Source organism: Trichomycterus rosablanca, chromosome 5 (assembly GCF_030014385.1).
Source record: "Trichomycterus rosablanca isolate fTriRos1 chromosome 5, fTriRos1.hap1, whole genome shotgun sequence".
NCBI lineage: Eukaryota > Metazoa > Chordata > Actinopteri > Siluriformes > Trichomycteridae > Trichomycterus > Trichomycterus rosablanca.
In genome coordinates, this window is record NC_085992.1 from 4,954,403 (window position 1) to 4,975,269 (window position 20,867).

At 39.7% G+C, this 20,867-nt stretch overlaps 2 protein-coding genes across 4 annotated transcripts in view; one reads left to right on the forward strand and one right to left on the reverse strand.

Annotated features, from left to right (window-relative positions):
* The first annotated feature begins 1,611 nt into the window (after positions 1-1,611).
* Positions 1,612-13,129, forward strand: hnrnph3 (heterogeneous nuclear ribonucleoprotein H3 (2H9)). Of its 2 annotated transcripts, XM_062995558.1 has the most exons (11): positions 1,612-1,703; positions 5,230-5,344; positions 5,419-5,574; positions 6,968-7,111; positions 7,762-7,900; positions 8,327-8,502; positions 9,676-9,884; positions 12,206-12,341; positions 12,429-12,485; positions 12,594-12,701; positions 12,898-13,129. In XM_062995558.1, exons 2-10 carry the CDS (start codon positions 5,257-5,259, stop codon positions 12,668-12,670), a joined length of 1,182 nt encoding a protein of 393 aa, XP_062851628.1. In that variant the 5' UTR covers positions 1,612-1,703; positions 5,230-5,256; the 3' UTR covers positions 12,671-12,701; positions 12,898-13,129. The 2 variants fall into 2 exon arrangements, with proteins under 2 accessions (XP_062851628.1, XP_062851627.1); XM_062995557.1 differs by having other exon boundaries at positions 12,594-13,128.
* Positions 13,130-14,604: 1,475 nt separating this feature from the next.
* Positions 14,605-20,867, reverse strand: part of rufy2 (RUN and FYVE domain containing 2) — a 30,353-nt gene continuing 24,090 nt past the window's right edge. For both annotated transcript variants that reach the window (XM_062995554.1, XM_062995553.1), the window contains 6 exons: positions 19,717-19,836; positions 18,590-18,719; positions 18,104-18,198; positions 17,971-18,019; positions 17,776-17,856; positions 14,605-16,820 (listed from right to left, as the gene is read on the reverse strand). In XM_062995554.1, coding sequence (XP_062851624.1) covers positions 16,677-16,820; positions 17,776-17,856; positions 17,971-18,019; positions 18,104-18,198; positions 18,590-18,719; positions 19,717-19,836 — 619 coding nt within the window. In that variant the 3' untranslated portion in view covers positions 14,605-16,676. The remainder of the gene's footprint in view (positions 16,821-17,775; positions 17,857-17,970; positions 18,020-18,103; positions 18,199-18,589; positions 18,720-19,716; positions 19,837-20,867) is intronic.

Sequence of the window (20,867 nt, forward strand, 5' to 3'; positions counted from 1 at the left end):
TAAGAAGACAAAATTTACCCAATTTACTCCTCGTGTCTTGCAGGTTATGACAGTTGTCACATCTGAGGTACAAGCTGGACTATGTCGGACTAATGTTTTATTAACCTTTGCTGAAATCTGTGAACAACATAAAAGTAACTGGTGAACGTCCAGAAACACTACAAAAAAATGCCAATTACCAAATAAGCTTGTTGCATAGCTTATCATGAGCAATGCAACACAATGTAAACACGACACAAACCTGATGTATGTCCATCAGATCAGTTTATTCCCATATTTCATACATTTACATGTACATTTTCAGCATTTAGGAGATGCCTTTATCCAAAGCGACTTACATTACAGTATACAGTCTGAGCAATTGAGGGTTAAGGGCCTTGCTTAAGGGCCCAACGGCAGCAACCTGGCAGTAGTGGGGCTTAAACCAGCGACCTTCTGATTACTAGTCCAGTACCTTAACCACTAGGCTATGGCTTGCACAGTATAATACATGGCTGCGGTTCATTAATTTGCTAGTTACTTTAGAAAGCAAATATTGCCGTGGCATTCCAAATTACCCTAAAATACCCTTAGTCTGTATTATGTGATTAGTGTGTAGGAAGGCCACTGCTTAGGACATACAACATACATACAACGTCTGTATGTTCCAGCTATAAATGCCCACTGCATAGGACCCTATCGTACAGTATGTATTAATATCCATTATCCCAATATCCCAAGTGACTGTACTATGCGCAAGTACCTGTCCTAAATTTGGTTGCTGACTTCTTGACCAGGGACCAAGTATACTGAAGCATAGCAGCTATATGGGTGGGGTGAGAAACAGTTCATACAGAGAACTGGTCAAACGGAATCGCCACTGGAGTGAGACAATACAAATGCAGTTTTAAAAACACAATGATAAAAGATTTTATTGTATTTGTCGTTATGCCTGATATTGTTTACAGTTACCATGGCGGACTATCACAGCCTGGTTTGGAAACAGCAACCAAGCAGGACAGGCAGGCTCTTCAGAGGGTGGTGCATTCAGCTGAGCGCATCATCCAGACCGAGCTTCCAGACCTGCAGTCCATCTACACCAAAAGGTGCTGCTCCAAGGCCAGGCAGATATGTGTATGAGATACTTCAGTATCTTATCTTATCTTATCTTATGAGTGTATGTAAGTGCACGTGTAGATGTGCACATGCATGCACATATGGGTGTATGTGTGCATACTTATATGGACGTAGTAGTAATTTCTCACCATTGCACAACTCTGGTTTGCACTTTACAGACTGTTTTCACTTAAAGGCTTCATTGCACCTTTAAATTTAAATTTTTAAATTTTTAAATTTATATCTATTTAAAGTTATTATTCTATTTTGTACTCTACGTGTTCTTTTTCTGTTGTTATTTGGAACTAATGTGACCGGGCAGTTGTTGTGGTGTCAGTGTCTGACGAATGTTATCATAGCCTCGCCCTCAGTTCGGTAATTTAGTAAGCATGCAGTGAAATATGCATTAACTAAAGTACTAAACTGGCAAAACTGGCTCCTTCAAACAGGGTCACTGGGTAAATATTAAGATTAAGAAACCATGCAGTACATGTGATTTGTAACAGAGCACTAATACTTAAAATGCGATGTCTGGCAACCCTGTAAATAATCTCTAGGGGCTGTAACTGCTTGTAGGGAAGAAGGAAGGACGACAGACGTTCTGTCAGGTAACAGCAAATATACAGTTATTTATATATTACCTGTTTTAAATGGTAATTAACCGGATTAAACAGACATTATCTAAATTGTATTTATATTCATTGAAGCCAGAATTTGATGTGTATTCGATTTGGTTTAGTTCGCTAAGCTAGCGTACTTTAGCATGTCGTATGTAGGTTAGCTTAGCTACTTCAGTGTATACGCAGTATAGCAATGTTAGCATAGCAACATTAGCCTATTACTTATTTAGACTTGCTGCACTACTTATATCATATTAAAATGTATTTAAGAGCTGTGTGTACTTGTTTCTATTTATTTTTATTTATTTTACATGTATAATGCGTATCTGACCATCCGAACTGTAGCTTGGTTTAACAAGTTGTTAGCATCACTACATAAGTAGCTCGTTGCTATAGGATACTAATAACACTTTAACGCTTTATTTATTCTGTAACCTTTTTCATGTATGTATTTACTTAATGTGTTTTTGAATATAGCTATTGATTATCATGTCCGCACGATGTGTTCTGTTTCGTAGTTTGAATGTAATAAATACGTAACATTGTTTGTTTATTTGTTTATTATGATTTTAACGTCATGTTTAACACTTTGGTTACATTCATGACAGGAACGGTAGTTACTCATTACACAAGATTCATCAGTTCACAAGGTTATATCGAACACAGTCATGGACAATTTAATTTCTCCAATGTACCTCACTTGCACGTCTTTGGACTGTGGGAGGAAACCGGAGCTTCCAGAGGAAACCCACACAGACAAGGGGAGAACATACAAACTCCACACAGAAAGGACCCGGACCGTTCCACCTGGGGATCGTACCCAGGACCTTCTCGCTGTGAAGCGACAGTGCTACCCACTGAGCCACCGTGCCACCCACATAACATTATGTACGGACGTGCACATAACATTTTTGGTCTGGTTCTCAAAGGAGCACCTGAGGTTGTTGCTTGGTGCTCACCTTGTACAATGCACGAATATCCTACAAGTGCTCATCATCACTTCCCTCCTGACTGCTCTCCTCACTTTCTTCCTCTCCTTCAAACATGGTGGATGATAATGAAGGCTGACTTCTTTCTCCCTGGCTGAGCCTGCGATGAGCTGTTTGCATCCACAGATCAACAGCTGGCTTTGGGTCAAAAGTCTCTGTTGTCATCTGAGACAAGTGAATGTGCATCAGGCATGAGAGGCGAAAGTCTGACAGGCGGGATCTGTACTTGTTTTTTTATCATATTGAGATGTGAAAATCCCCTGTCACATGCCGAACTGCTCAAGGGCAGTGTGAGGGACAACAGAATGACTTTGTGAATGTTATCTTTGTGAAACGTATATCTTCTTCAGTTGTTCTGTTCTTTTTGCGCCCCCTTTCTGTAAATAGAAGCTTAGTAACTTTACAATGGAGCGAGTAAATGTCTCACAGTACGGAACCATGCGATCAGCTGACTTGGGGCAGTTTTCCAGGGTGTGGGTGGTACACAGAATATGCACAAGGGAATTCCTGGTCGCAACCGTCTGATGCAATTTGGGAACTACTCCGTTGTAAACTCCAACGTTGACTGCAGCTCCGTCTGTGCAAACTGAAACCAACTTCGTCTTACACTCATCTCCTAAACCACTAACTACTGGCTATGTGAGCTAACCGTGTAACCGTGACCCCAAAGCTCGAAACATTTTGGTACGCAAACGCGCTTCACGTTGTAATGCATGCTGCACATCGTTTATTTTGACCACGCATGCGCACCTGCGCACCACGTATGTGCATCCCTGATTATGTATGACATGTATTATTTGGTACAACACAGTATCTTTACACATTTTGAATACAAAATCATTAACCATTTATATAAATGCACTATACATTTTGGTCATTTAGTCAGTAAAGACAAGGGATGTAACGATGCACCACAAGACAGTTAAAAATAGGTGCACATGTGCCACGATTCGAAACGGTAATTCACTTTAAACAGCAGAGGGCGCTGGCTCTATTCACCTCGCCTGGTTGACATCACTACATGTCCCGTTGTACGGGATTTTCCAGCCAAATGTATTTATGTGAGGATACTTTCTTTATTTGTATTATTTTATTTGTTTATTTAATGTGGGATTTGTTTTAAAATTTCATTGCAGTTTTTTTTACACAAAAGGGGAAATGTGCAGCATAGTTTTGCATAGTTTGTTTCTACCTCAGAAATAGAAGGACATTCATTATTTAGATAAATAAAAGATAAGCACAAATACAGTATTTTATTTTTTAAAGAGAAATAATAAAAGGAAACTTGGTCATAATTTGTCTTCAATTTCATTATGTTTAAAAAAATCGGGAAAAAATCGTATCGTATCGCATCGTGGGTAAAGTGTATCGTTACATCCCTACTAAAAACTGTTAAAAGCATAGTTTTAGTCTCAGAAAACATTGTGTCTCTACATTTTCAACTCAAGGAAGCACTTATGTTTATATGCTTATAAAAAGATGTCTGTTGGTTTATAAATAAGTGACATTTGTGATGCAGTGACAGCACCAGTAAGAATGCCACAGATATTTAAGTAACATTTTTGAGTTTTGGTTTGGTTGACTCACTTAACCATCGGGTGGTTCGAGTATATCATTTTTTTTGCAGTGTTGTAATATTAATATGCATTGAATATGTATATTAAATTCCTACAGGTACAAAAATATACATTTATTAATACAATGTCGTGCTTAAAATGCCATTTAAAATGTATGAAACTTTTTATTCTGCCAAAATGTGTTATGGTCTGATGCGACCAAGGTTGAACTTTTAAGCCACAATTCCAAAAGTTATTGCCACAGACGTTAAAGTAACATTTTTGAATTAGCTATCGGGTGGTAGGGCACTCAATCATGTTTAAGTATATAATGTTTTATGCAGTGTAGTCATATTAATATACATTGAATATATGTATTAGATTCTTACATGTACAAAAAATATACATTTATTAATACAATTCCCTGCTTAAAATATCATTCTAAAATGTATGAAACTTACTATTCTGCCAAAACGTGGGGATTCTGCCAAAATGTGCTCTGGTCTGATGAGACCAGGGTTGGATATTTTGGCCATAATTCCAAAAGTTATGTCTGGCAGAAATTAAAAGAGCAACATGCCAAAGAAATGAGATGCACAGAAGAACAGTGCAAGAAAAATCTTCCAGTTGTAAAGTGTCTAATATTTTTATGTAGCTGACATACATATTGTCATATAATCTTTACAGTTATTTATCCCAAGTGGCTTACAGTGAAGACACACTAAAGTGTAAGCAACTGAGGTTAAAGCTTTCTTGCTTAATGGCCAATCAGTGACAGCTTTGCAGTTCTAAAGTTGAACTCGTGGCCAAACAATGACATCCCTGTGTGTCTGCAGTGGTTACAGTGAATGAAAGTCTTACAACTGCCTCCCCCATTGATACTTAAACCTCACTACACCATAAGGAAAGAGTGTGTACCATTTTTTTTAACCTTTTTTTAAGTTGTTTTTTGGTTTGTTTACATTTCAGAGCATTTCCAGAAGTCAGTGACTAAAGATGTCTCAGAGCGAAGAGGGTTATGTTGTGCGCATCCGTGGCTTACCCTGGTCATGCACACAAGAGGAAGTGGCCTCGTTCTTTTCTGGTAAACAAATTTACATTAACTTTTTAGCGAACTGCACAATCTGCTTATTTATCATGTTTTCTTTAATCTTGCAGACTGTGATATCATAGGAAAAGTGGATGGGGTGTGTTTCACTTTCTCCAAAGAGGGTCGACCCAGTGGGGAGGCATTTATTGAGCTAAAAACAGCAGAAGACTTTAAAACTGCCCTGGCAAAAGACCGCAAATATATGGGCCATAGATACATTGAAGGTAATAAACACACCATCTCCAGTGTTTTATCTTGTTAGGAGGGGGGAATCTTGGGAATATATTACAAGTGAGGAAATATAGATGCAGTTAAATATGTCATTTATTTATTATACAGTAGACCCTTGACTTACGAATTTAAATGGTTCTGAAGGGCTGCTGTTAAGTCAAATTGTTGGTTAGTTAAACCTATTTTTCCCATAAGAAATAATGTAAATAGAATTAATCCGTGCCAGACCTCCCAAACCCCCCCTTACCCATAACCTTTCTAATGTCTTAAATGATCTTTGTTGTTATAAATACAAGTATATTCTCCCTTAAATCTTAAATTATAGAATAGACATTCCTGTAATAAACAATAATAAACAACAATACACAGTAGTACTGTACATAAATACACATCACATTTCAGTACAGTACGTGTGCTGTATCATACACCATAATACATTTCCTTCTTTTTTATAAAATTTATCTATGAGAAACAACAATAACTCTCATATTTCGCTATGATTTCCTTCTTTATTTCAGTAGTGTTGTATTTTGTAGGTGTAATTGCAAGAAAGAAAGAATACTTTACTGAGCCGAATTCCTTCTTCTCTCTCACTCACTGTCCCCTCTGTCTGATACACAGTGACGGCTACTGGCAGGAGTAATTATACAACAACAAATAGTAATAGATTCATTTTCTCAGCACTGTGCTTTCTCTGCACCTTCTTTGGGGACATTTTAATATAGAATTTTACAAAATATAAAGAAAACACAGGAAAAACACCGTCCGCTCTCTGAATGTTTGCTCACTGTGTATATATATATATACTGTATATAGAGACAGAGAGAAACGGTCTGAGTCAACTTGTTTGTGATGTCACGTGTTTCACGAATTTTGGTTTGTAATCCGAAATTTGTTCGTACGTTAAGTTGAAAAAAATCGCTCGTAACCCGAAATGTTCATATGGTAAACGGTTCGTAAGTCAAGGGTCTACTGAAGCCATAATTTCATGTATATTGCACATTGTTGAGACATTTTCACTGGATTTCTGACTTTTTATTGCCGGTAGGTTATATCACAAAGGACAGGATAAGCAGACTGCTGAGTAGTATTGATTAGTCGTCTGTAATTCCTATGAACTGCTTTTCAGGTTTTGTTTTTGGTGTTAGCCTGAGAAATGTGTATTGCAGATAGTAAAGCATTACTGTAAATAGAAAATAACATAGAAAGTAATAAAATAATTGTTGCATTTTTAAATTATGATTGGGGTCAATGTTTGCATAATATGTAATCTATCAGAAAGAATTAGAAAATGGGAAGACAAAATGTTAAGACGTTTTTATCAACTTCCCAAAGCATTTTATGCACATAATTCTATTGTGTAACTGCTTCTGACGTACCGTGCAGTGTTCAAGTCAAACCGCAGTGAGATGGACTGGGTACTGAAACGCAACGGCCCCACCGATTATGATAGCAGCAGCGGCTGCATGCTGAGGCTCAGAGGACTGCCTTTTGGTTGCAGTAAAGAGGAGATTGTACAATTCTTTTCAGGTATAAAATCGAAACTAAACAATCGTTAGATATTCTGTACAAGTCAGTTATTTTCTTGATATAAAATGTTGAACATTAAAAGACGTTAGTTCTTTTTGATTAGATGTGATGAGCATTATTTGAGCTGAGTTAATTTTGCCCGGGGAGGTTTAGGAGATTTGACTATTTGATTTTAAGGAATGTTTTGATGTTGCGTGACTAAATTGCCTCAGTGCTTTTATTGATGCATCATAGCCTGTATGTTTATGCAAGCATTGCAGAACAGGCATGGTGCTCAATAATAGGTGCACTGATGTATCTAGACAATGAGTTTAATACTCTATAGCAATAGGAGTTGCTTGTGTGTGCATGGATGGCTTAATTTGAGTGTTTTTAGTACTGAAGGTTATCAGGATTACAGTCACACATTTTGTTACTACCTCCCTAATTCCATTTAATTTAGCTCAAATAGTGCTAAATATTTTACCAAATATATTAGTAGTTGTCTGAATAATTGACTGTTACATTTGATAATTATTGTTTAAGGCATTTGTTTTTTTAATTTATGGGGTTATATATGGGACTTTATCAAGGGTCTTTGTTTGCTGCACATGAGAGTGTTGCTATTTAACATGTTCCCCTTTGTGGGGTTATTTGTCCTTGGGTTAAAGGGTTGAAAATCGTGCCAAATGGGATTACATTGCCGATGGACTACCAGGGGAGGAGCACAGGGGAAGCCTTCGTGCAGTTTGCCTCAAAGGAGATAGCAGAAAAAGCTCTGGGGAAACACAAGGAAAGAATAGGGCACAGGTGGGGCTGGCAAAACTGGGCTGGGTATAATGTGGGTTTGCATCTTTCTGCTTTAGAAACAAAAGCTAGTACTGTCATTTTGTTAAACCTGGCATGTATTTATTACATATTGTAACATTGGGTAGAAATAATCTAAACAGGAGTAATTTGTATTATTATGATTTTTCATGTTGTGGGAAGAATCACTGTGTAATTTACAAAGGAGCCTTTTAATAACACTTAATTCATTATGTGAGGGTAGCATTTAGGCCCTTTGTACCTTCCTGATCTATAAACATTCACTCATTTGTGTTTGCTGAGACGTTAGATAAACATTGGGTTTTGGACTTAGGCATACTACTTTAGCTTTGCTCTTTATGTAAAACAAAAGCATTGGTTGTTGTTTTTTTACATGTTGCTAATCCCCACTGTTTCGAACAAACTCAGGTACATAGAGATATTCAAAAGCAGCCGAAATGAAATCCGCGCCTACTATGATGTGCCCAGAAGAATGATGGCACAGAGGCCCGGCCCATACGACAGGCCGGTGATGGGTCGTATGGGTTTGTTGGGTCCTAGCCCTGGGAGAAACGGTGCTCTCATGGATCAGATGCGTGGTGGAGGTAGGTTATAGAATAGAATATATACGTATACCATATGCCATATCGCATGTTTGAAAGCTGGTGTCAGAGCTCAGGGTCAGAGAGGTCAGCACCCCTGGAACAGAGAGGGTTAAGGGCCTTGCTCAAGGACCCAACAGTGGCCGCATGGCAGAGCTGGGATTCGAACTTTCAATTTTTCAGTTGATAGCCCAAAGCCCTACACTTTAGACTACCACTGTCATAAATAATTAAATCGCAGCCTGTACTGTGTGCAAACGATTTGGACTCAGTGATCAGCCACAAGGGGCGTCACCTCAAAAATTTTAAACTTAAGTAACTGCAGTAGCATTTTTCATTATTAAATATTGAGATCACAGCACAAGCCTAGGACAGATTCGAATCTCAGCTGTGCTGTTGCCAAGCCAGACGGGTGGGAGTTTGCTGAAGCCCTAAGTTGGCCAGTGTATTTTTTGCCCTGCGCCCAGTGTTCTCTGGTGGAAATGGACCCGCCGCAACCGTGACCAAAATAAAGCAACTGATGAAAAGTCATCACAGCATTTTACACTTTATGCTTTGATGTACATAGTCTAGGAATCTTTTTTTTCTCTATTTTACTTATGCATTTTCTCGATCCCCGATTGCAGTCGAGGTGGGTATATTGCTGCTCACGCCTCCTCCGACCCGCACTCAGCCCTTAGCGGAACCCTCTTTCACCCATGCATTCTGCACAGGCACCTCTCAATCTGCTAATCAGGGTCCTAACACAGCGTTTGAAGACCCCACCCAGATAGTCCGGTTATCCCGCCCTAGCAGAAACGTGTCTGCTGCAGGCCCAGCCGACCGGTGGCAATGCCGAATTTCGAACCGAGGAGTTCAGAATCTCAGCGCTGGTGTGCTAGCGAAATATCCCGCTGCACCTTCTGGGAATGTTCTTATTTAAAGCAATGGCAAGAGGTGTTATTTGAAATACACGCTTACTTTAAATGGAAATTGTCAGTAGAGGCATGTTTTTTTTTTTAATTGTTAATGCTTAATATTGATAAATACCACAAAAAAAATAAACCTATTTTTGCCATTTACTGACACACACGTCAAACATGCCGTTAAAACCCAAATAAATGAATATTAATAAACAGTTATTCCTTTGTCCAGTTCAGAACTATTAAAATAAAATCTGGTTTGCTTGCTTCACAGGTTATGGTGGCTTTGACGACTACAACGGCTTTAACAACTACTGTTACGGTAACGGGATGTTTGAGGAGCGTATGAGGGGAGTCCGAGGAAGAGGAGGAATGGGAGGTCACGGCTACAGCTCAGACGAAACGGGTTCGGGCTTTCACGTTGGACACTTTGTCCACATGAGGGGCCTTCCCTTCCGTGCAACCGAGTCAGACATAGCACATGTGAGTGTTTTTACACACAATAACTGCACGCTGGGCTGAATCTTAAATCATTACTTACTTTTTACATCTAATAATAAGTATGAGACCATGTTATGATTTCTAAACTGTATTTAGTGCACTATGTAGCCAACAGTAAGTAGTTTAGGTTTTGCCCAATAGATTATTCCTGATTCACTCTCTAAGACTCGCATTAACTCACTTCTTCTTCTTCTTGGCCTTGGTCCCGTTCTGTTTCGGGGTCGGCTCTCGGCGGATCATGGTCCGCGCATCGATTTGGTACAATTTTTACGCCGGATGCCCTTCCTGACACAACCCTCCCTATTTTATCCGGGCTTGGGACCGGCACTACAATGCACTGGTTTGTGCCTCTAGCGGCTAGGTATCTATAGGACAATTCAGTGTTTCCAATTAGCCTGGTGGCATGTCTTTGGACTGTGGGAGGAAACCGGAGCACCCGGAGGAAACCCACGCGGACACGGGGAGAACATGCAAACTCTGCACAGAAAGACCCGGACCGCCCCACCTGGGGATCGAACCCAGGACCTTCTTGTTGTGAGGCGACAGTGCTACCCACTAAGCCACCGTGCCGCCCACTCGCATTAACTCACTAACCAAACCAAATCTGCATTTTTGCCTGACTGTGGACATTACTCCCTACCAGCAATCTGCAGCAGGAACTCACATACAACAAAAAATCTGCCCACGTTACCTCTATTTTTATCCACCTGCACGGGCTACCGGTAATCTCTCATATCAAGAAAATAAAAACAACATTCTTGTACAGGGACCTTGAGTTTGCGAAAGGCGCTATATAAATAAAACAGATTATTATTTATTATTGCCGTACATTAGAGGGCGGCACTGTGGCTCAGTGGGTAGCACTGTCGCCTCACGGCAAGAAGGTCCTAAGTTTGATTTCCAGGTGGAGTTTGCATGTTCTCCCCGTGTCTGTGTGGTTTCCTCCCACAGTCCAAAGACGTGCAAGTGAGATGAAAATTGTCCATGACTGCATTTGACATTAAATCTTGAACTGATGAATCATGTATAACCAGTAACTACCAGTTTTGACGTGAATGTAACCAAAGTGTGTAAAACATGACGTTAAAATCCTAATAAATAAATAATGATTTGCATATCCCAGCCTCTTTAAAAGCTCTGGTTAAAGCACAGTGGCAGCCATTGTACGGCGCCCCGGAGCTGAGTGGGTTAAAGGCCTTGCTCAAGGGTCCAACAGTGGCTGCATAGCAAAGCCAGGATTTGAATCCACAACCTTCAAGTTGGAAATTCACAGCTCTACGTACAAGGCTACTACCACTGTCCCACTGTTAACTACCGAACACTTAGAGCACCAAGTACTATGTTTTTTTGTTTTTTTATAGATTCTGAACTGCAGAAGTAACAGACACAGCACACCAATAGCATTTTAATCAACGACTAATACGGGGGTTCAGCACTTTTTTAGTTCTATTTATTAGGAATTGCAAAAACAGATGACATCACTTTTCGACACACTTTCCGATGCATTTTTCCAGCGTCGTACCAACTTTTTAATGCCATCAGCAAAACATGTTTTTGGTTGAGCTCGTAGCCACTGATGCAGCGCTGCTTTCACATCATCATCACATAAAAATTTTCTTCCCCTTAAAGCTTCTTTGAGCGTCCAGATAGGTGGAAGTTGGATGGCGCTAAATCCGGACTATAAGCGTCTCTCAGACACGACCAACCCTTTCTCCCACCCTCACCGCTTACAGTGGTACCTCGGTTTTCGTCGATAATCCGTTCGAGAAGGCCGTTCAAATGTCGAAACATACGAAAACTGAAACAATAGTTTCCATAAGGAATAAAGTAAATGCAATTAATGCGTTCCTGAAAGGCAAAAATATATATATATAAAAAAAAAAACATTTTATAGAGAATAAATGTAGTTTTAAATACAGAAAACAATGAGAAATGATTATAAATAAGTAATGAGATGGATGAATGAACATTTAACATCACGTTTACCTTTACTGAGGAGTCCTGTTGGCATATGGAAGGCGACGAGGAAGGCAGAGGGATACCCCGATTTGGCCGCGCGAGTCTTTGTTCACGTTGGCCTGTACCGAGACACGTGGGAAATGGCCGAACGCGATCGGTACGGTTGAACGAAAACCGAGTCAGCGTTTGAAACTCGAGGTAGAGAAAACCCGACGAAAAACGAATCATACGAAAATAGGGGCATACGAAAACCAAGGTTTGACTGTATAACCACAATATAACAGTGAGGAAACTTTTTGAAGATCCCTCGTACTTGAAACTAACAGTTGTTCCCTTTGTCTTAGTTCTTTGCCCCGATACGCCCGGTACGTGTGCACATCGATGTCGGACCCCACGGCAAATCCACAGGAGAGGCAGACGTCGAGTTCGCAGCTCATGAAGATGCCGTGTCCGCCATGTCAAAGGACAAGAATCACATGCGTACGTGCTTTTTTTCCCCCAATTCTTAGGGTTGATTTGAATATTCTTATTGCAGCATAAGCATGGATGTTGTTTTTTGTCCCACAGAACACCGTTACATCGAGCTTTTCTTAAACTCCACGGCGAGTGGATCATCTGAAATGGGTTCGTACTGTTGTACTGTTTCAGTGCATTAATGAAAAAGAATCAACAGTCGATCAGCCTGCTGCATGTAATTAACACTGTTGTTATAAACTCGTATTATATAACCAGGTCGAGGTGGCGGTGGGTACTACGGCAGTTCTGGAGGCATGGGCTCTCGAGGAAGTGGGCCGAGAGGGATGTACTAAACAGAACCCTGGAAGTTGGATGGGTCTTTTTGTATGGAGATGTTTTCACATATATAGAGTTGTACTAGAATATTTTCCAGTCTCAGAGTGGAATTAAATATATAAATGAAGAATATAAAGAGCATAGTTTGACCAGCTACTGTACATTTTGCTGTTTAAATTTTATATTATATAGTTCTGTTAGGGTTTTACTAGTGTTGCTTTGTTTTCTGTCGTCATCTATGTAGACGTGCAATCTCGAGAGGACACTGTGATGGGCCGCCATCTTAAAAGTCAGATTTGTGAGCCTTTTATTCCCCCCCAAGCAATGAAGATTGTTTTGACTGTTAACTATTTTGGAAGCGTCAGTTACTTTAACTGCAGAGTTTATGTTAAAATATTTCAGTGGCTTTTTTTAGCCACTGCATATACAAGTTCCAAAGGTAAAAATTTTGCTTTCAAAATAAACTTTTGTGATTGTCATTACAAAATGTGATGTATAAGTTGTTTTTTTAATATCTGGGTGATAAACGGTACCCTGGATCTTTTTTTGTATCTAAAAAAAAATGAACTTAAGCATTTCAGCCCTTTACACCTACGATAAAAATGAATAAAGTAAAAAATTAGTGTTAATCCTCCTTAACATAGAGTTTTTTCTATTTTCTTTTTTGGGTGGTTAGATAGAATAGAAGCTGGAATGCCTTTATTTGTTATAGATACATGTACACCGATCAGCCATAACATTAAATCCTTGTTTCTACACTCACTGTCCATTTTATCAGCTCCACTTACCATATAGAAGCACTTTGTAGTTCTACAATTACTGACTGTAGTCTATCTGTTCCTCTACATACTTTTTTAACCTGCTTTCACCCTGTTCTTCAATGGTCAGGACCACACTGACATGGTGGTGGTGTGTTGTGCTGGTATGAGTGGATCAGACACAGCAGTTTATAAATACCGTGTCCACTCTATTAGACACTCCTACCTAGTTGGTCCACCTTGTAGATGTAAAGTCAGAGACGATCGCTCATCTATTGCTGCTGTTTGAGTCGGTCATCTTCTAGACCTTCATCAGTGGTCACAGGGTGCTGCCCACAGGGCGCTGTTGGCTGGATATTTTTGGTTGGTGGACTATTACCAGTCCAGTGGTGACAGTGAGGTGTGTAAAAACACCCATCAGCATTGCTGTGTCTGATCCACTCATACCAGCACAACACACACTAACACACCACCACCAGTATTATCATTCTCAGTACTGCAGTGACACTGACATGGTAGTAGTAGTAGAACTTTATTGTCAATTTATAGTGACAATAAAGTTCTACTACTACTACCATGTCAGTGTCACTGCAGTACTGAGAATGATAATACCTGCTCTGTAGTGGTCCTGACCATTGAAGAACAGCATGAAAGGGGGCTAAGCATGCAGAGAAATAGACGGACTACAGTCAGTAATTGTAGAACTACAAAGTGCTCCTATATAGTAAGTGGAGCTGATAAAATGGACTGTGAGTGTAGAAACAAGGAGGTGGTTTTAATGTTATGGCTGATCAGTGTACAGATATACAGTACAACAAAATTCTTTCTTCACATATCCCAGCTTGTTTGAAAGCTGGGGTCAGAGCCCAGGGTCAGCCATTGTACGGCACCCCTGGAGCAGAGAGGGTTAGGGTCCTTGCTCAAGGGCCCAACAGTAGCTGAATGGCAGAGCTGGGATTTAAATTCTCAACCTCTAATTTGATAGATTAAAACCTTACCCATTAGGCTACCACTGTCTCTATAAAAAAGGTTAAATTGTACATCTAAGTATTGAGCTATCAGATGAACTACCAATATAGTAAACACACATGGATCTTCTGGATATTTACCTAATGTAGATGGTATTTAATTCTGCAATGAAGCCATGATTTTAAAATATACAGTAAAACACCCAGGACAGCGACCGACTCCAGTTTACTGTAAATATACGTATTTAATGATTCAGATAGTGTTCTGGAACCTGGACAAAAACCTGTTCTAAACATTTGTGAAACAGTAATAAACATCCTGAAGGTCGCAACATTCATTACTTTATATCATATGACGTAAATCTGTAACAACAGAGCTCGAACAATACACCGACTAGGTATAACATTATGACCACTGACAGGTGAAGTGAATAACACTGATTATCTCTTCATCATGGCACCTGTTAGTGCGTGGGATATATTAAGCAGCAAGTGAACATTTTATCCTCACGTACCACTTGGCTATGGCCTCTTTCAGCAGGATGATGCACCCTGCCACAAAGCAAAAATGCTTCAGGAACGGTTTGAGGAGCACAACAACCAGTTTGAGGTGTTGACTTGGCCTCCAAATTCCCCAGATCTCAATCCAATCGAGCATCTGTGGGACGTGCTGGACAGACAAGTCCGATCCATGGAGGCCCCACCTCACAACTTACAGGAGTTAAAAGGATCTGCGGCTAACATCTGTGCCAGATACCACAGCACACCTTCAGGGGAGTCCATGCCTCGACGGGTCAGGGCTGTTCTGGCAGCAAAAGGGGGACCAAGACAATATTAGGAAGGTGGTCATAATGTTATGCCTTATCGGTGTATGTATTAACATTAGTGAATAATATGTACAGTTTAGCACTTTCACCTTTGAAACTGTTTGTAGAACAGTTTTACACTTTTAATGTAAAAATACCTGTGCTGTAGTGTAAAATAATACTTCATAGTTCATTACAATATGATACATAGTCCAGGGACAGTGACAAAAAAAAAGAATTTAGTAACAACACGATTAGTTGGTCAATAAATTAACATTCGTAATCTTCAGAGCTTTTTTAGTGGCGTCATTATGGTTTTATTTACATTTGTGGCATTTGGCAGACGCTTTTATCCAAAGCGACTTTCAATAATGACTCAACACAATTTGAGCAATTGAGCATGGTGGTGGTGGGAATTGAACCAGCAACCTATTTTTTGATTGCACCTCTACCGCTGCTCACAAAGAAGAGCCGGGACTATCACACGCCCCCTCCGACACATGAGCAGTACCGGACAGCTTCTTTTCACCTGCTTGAGGCTGGTTTATGTAGAGATCTGTATCGCGTACGGAGAGTCACACAGCTGTCTATCTTATGTGAAGGTGCCACCAAACGTCCAGCAGAGGTCATAATTGCAGCAGTTATGAGGAATCCCCAGCAGCAATCCCACCCTCAGACAAGCCAATCATTGTCTGTTTAGCCGCCTGGTCGCTCAACTCCCGACCAATAGCAGAGCTGAGATTCGAACTCACAAGTTGTTGTGCTGCCATTAGGTGCATTCTGTCTACAAGGACAAAGTGTCAACAACAATCTAGTCCCCAGACACAGGACTAAAAAAGCAGACCCAGGTCTCTTGAATGCATGCACGCTACTACTCCACTCATCAGATTTTGGTTCAATCTGATAATACGAGTGCTTATGGAAACAGCAGACACACTGCTATGGTGCTGTTTTCATTTTTCAACCCTGTCAAAGCAGCACTGACGACATCAGCCTTTAATAGTCGTCCTCTGAGAAACGTGGACGTCCTGTTTGGCTTGTCAGGCAGGCACACGTTCATGTAAATTCAAAATAATCATAATAATAATAATAATAAAATCTTCATGGCAGTTTTAATTGCTTGATATGTTTGACACCATGTGAAGCCTGTTAACCCGTCTGTATTTCTACAGCAGGGGCTGGAATGTTGTCCTGTTATAAGAATCCGTTTGCAGTATCGGTGGATTTTAGTGCTGCTCACTGTAGTGAATTAAACAGTTGTTGGTCATGTGTAGTTAGAAAACGCTACGTGGAATGAAAGTGATATTCGTCATCGGTTTTCATTGTCGAGCACTCAGTATGTGCTGGTCACACACAGAACTGCTGTATGAAATGTAAACTTCAAACACTAAAAAACACCTGCAGCTAGTTTGGTCAGTTTGGTTACAGTTTTGAACATGAAGAGCGTGTGGTGGACTGTTAAAGCCGCCGCTGTCCGCAGTTGTCTGTGTTTCACGTGGCGTTAGAGGAGCAGCGCTGAAGAAGTAGTGCGTGGCACGTATCACATACTCGGACGGGCTTGGGTGAAGCAGGGAGGGGCAGCTCGTTATCCGAACAAGCGTTGCAGAAGATCTCTCCACAGTTTCTGCAGTGATGCTGTGAAAAGAGCAAAATCATTTTGAAGTTAAATTAAGATTCTTTTCCAAATGTCACAGTTTTGCCACTTTGGTTGTGCTGGTGTGTAAATAGTCTAAATTAATAAAAACACACACAAATGTTTCATGTAATTATTTTTGTGTAAGTTGTCTATTGATGGTCTGAATCATAAATACAGGGGAATATGAAACTTGAATAGCACAATTTTGTATCTTTGGCACGTGCCATGTCACGTAATTCTTTTCCCCTTAAAAAGCAGCAAAACATAAAATTTGACCGGATGTATCCATACATTTGCACAGGACACACAAACAAAATTGACCTGCAATGTTTAGTTGCAAAGAAAAGCAATAGTACAGATTTTTATCATTCCAGTGAGATTAGGAATGGGTAACATTTATTCACAGTAGTACACTACTACTATCAGTGTCATTCTGCTTCTTAATTACATTAATATTGGACACAATATAAAGAGTTACGTTTATTCATGCATTAATTCATTCACTCACTGTTTAACCAGTAATAAAACTGTACATTTGTACTCATCTAAGAAACATTACGAGGATTCTTCAAAAAGTTTCCGCACTTTTTAAACTCTATTTATTAAGAATTACAAAAACAAATGACATCACTTTTCTACACAGTCACCTTCTGATGGACTTTTTCCAGCGTGGTTTTAAGGCCATCAGGAAAAATGTTTTGAGCGTGTAGCCACTTCACATTATCATCACATGAAAATCTTCTTCCCCTTACAGTTTCTTTGAGCGTCCAAAAAGGTGGAAATCAGTTGGCACTAAATCTGGACTTTAAGCGTCTCTCAGACACAACAGATTACTACTCCTCCACCCTCACTGCTTCCAACCAAAATATAGTGTGGCACCTTTTTGAAGATCCCTCGTATAAGCAAATATACAGAAAAACAATGAAGTGCAGTTAAATCGTGTCTGGTTCTGACCTTTCTTCTCGAGATGGAAAACTCCTTCTCACATAGTTTGCAGTGTGTGGCGTCTTTGTCCTTCAGCCAAACCTGTCCACCCTAAAATGAACAATCAACATACAACTCAGCCAACCTGCAGTGGTTACATCTGCCAGTCGAACCTGTACCTTCATAATGAATGTGTACTTAAATTAATCTAAATATTAGATTTACCTGAAGTGCTTTATTGGCTTCCTTTATATCCTCGATTTTCAGTTTTGACCTGTTGTAAAACAGGATGTGAACTGGTGAAATGTGGATTGAGGAAAGCTTTGATCTATAAATAAACATATGTATGGGAACTCACTCGCTGAGTTTGCAGCCCAGCTCCTCGAGCGCCTGCTCCTGTTCCTCACAAATCCCCCTCAGCTGTGAATTTTCATCCTGCAACCTGTGAAACTCCTAACATAACAATGTACCCATCGTTACCACCGTTATCAGAGTCAGGACTGTTAAAATGAGCATGATGCAGTAAACCCTTACAGAAGTATAGTACTGAACAGGTCTGCCTGTTTTTATCTGACCATGTTTTACTCTATTTCCAGATTTATCTGCTGGACATTTATCATCTACTGCTTATATGACAGAAGACATCTGGTCTTTTAAACAGGTGTAGTTGTTTTTATGATGATTTCTGATAACTCTTATTGATGTATTTATTAATTTTAACATCATGTTTTACACTTTGGTTACATTCATCACAGAAACGGTCGTTACTCGATAAACAAGATTCAATGCAAAATTTGTGTTTGCATTGATCATTGTGACGTTACAGTAAAACAGACATTGTTACCTTCTTAAGCACGTTGATTTGTTGTGCTTCGTCCCTCAGCTGGTCGATGTTCTCTCTCTCTTTCTCCAGGTCGTTTTGAAGGGTTTGTCTCCACTCTCTCTCGATTTTTAAATCTGTTTCCAGCTGAACCCTACATAACATGTACACAGTTTACATTTACGGCATTTCGGCTGTTATCCAAAGCAACTTACATTCTAAGCAATTGAGGGTTAAGGGCCTTGCTCAAGGGCCCAACAGTTTGCAACCTGGCAGTGGTGGGGTTTGAACCAGTGACCTTCTGCTTAATAGTCCAGTTCTTTAACCACTAGGCTACAACTGCCTTTAAGTTTAAATTAAAGAGATTTACACCCTTCTGAAATACAAGTGAGAGTTATGATGGGCAGCACTGACCTTGTGTTTTAAATATGTCTGTTAATTATATTTAGGCTTTTATAGTCGTTATTGTTTTAACAGTAAAAACAACAACAATGACAAAAACAACAATATATTAATCATAGTGAGTCCAAGATTTCCAGAAAAATTCCTTAAATCAATTAATTCATTTTCACTATCAGTTTTTATGGTTGGGGTCAAGGTGCGGCACTACCTCAAATTTTTTGCATAGTATTCCTCACTCACACCTAGAGGCAATTTTAAATTGTGTGGGAAATTGTATTCCACAGAGAAAGCCTGTGTGAACACAGGGAGAATATGCCAAACACTTCTCCAAGAGCACCTATACTACCTGCTGTGCCTCTTAAAGAATTGGTCAGTTCAAATGTCAAGCAGATGCAAGTCAAAGTGGCTAAATGTGTGTTTTAATTTCAAATCCATTTTTCTACACATCTCAGAGGCTTTAGTTGATCTGATGAATATACACTATAGAGCAAAAAGTATGTGGACACCTAACCACAGGCATGTTGGGCATCTCATTCCAAAACTGTGAGCACTACTAAAGAGTCGGGACTCTTTTTACAACATTTTAGAGTGTGCCTATTAGAATTTGTGTCCATTCCATCAAAAGAGCATTTGCAAAGATAGCTACTGACTTTGATTTGCATGTTTCAATGAAATAAAGATTCAGAAAGACAACAAATGAGAAAAAAAAAGAACAAAACAACGTTATTAAAAGTGAAGTAGTATCTTACATCTGTTTCTCTCTGTGCTCGATTTCTTTCTGTAGGCTGTCGGCTTTGTTGACAAAGTCCTGCCTGAACCGGCGCATTCCCTCCTCAGAGCTCAGACGGTCCCTCTCGGCTCCCTGCAATCTGGTGTAATTCAAACCAACTGGGTAAAACTGGGGCTCCAACCACAGGGGTAAAGGGTGGGAATGGAATAAATGATCAAAATGAAAACAAGAGGGATAAAGCTCGAAATGTAGGCTACCTCACGATAGACTGGCAACACGCAGGGCAAAAGCCAGACAAAAGAGCAGAACCGAAAACTGAACTGAGGTTGATTTAAAGTCAGGAAGCTTCAATTTGGTTTAAATTGATCTAAGCTAAGTTAATGTGGATGCAGGCAGCTTGGGAGGTGCAGCGATAAATCACGCTAGCCAACTACCGCTAGGATTCCAAGGTTCAAATTCCCAGCAGAGATCAGCCAGTTGGTCGTCTTCATACAGGCATGACTGGTTATGTCTGGTGGCGGGGGTGCCCAAAGTCCTACGATGGATTGACAGCCTGTCCTTAAGAGTATTACTGCATTGCACCCAGTGATTGAGGGAAAAGCTGACCCACCGCAACCCTGACCAGAATAAAATGGTGGTAAAACATGAAAATGTGATGAGTATGGATGCACTGATCTGGCACAAGCAGATCGCTGTTGCATCAGATTTGACGCTTTACTTTTCTGACACACTGATGTTTTTTTTGTTTTTTTCTCGTGCTCGTAAAACCTGAAACCATCATTCATGAAACGTTTTGCTAATGTTCTGACCAGAGTTTCACTATAAACTCAAGTGTTCACATCCTCGAAGTTGGCGCCCTAAACTGCTGAAGCAACTTGTCTGTTTATATTCTATCCCACACTCGAATGTGAAATTTCTCTTTATGGTTGGTGGAGAGACTTGACAGCATATTGTTCAGTCCCTGAGCTAATTCATTAGTTATACATCATGAACTCGTTATTACAGCTAGTTTAATTATATTATATACAAGTTATTAATGTTTAGTGGTGTTACATTATTCTAAATAATATTATTTAAAATTTGCGACTTGAATAAACAAAAATATGACCTTTATTTTAAAGGAAACAATTTAACAATAAGCAGCATTATGAATATTATTACATTATAAAT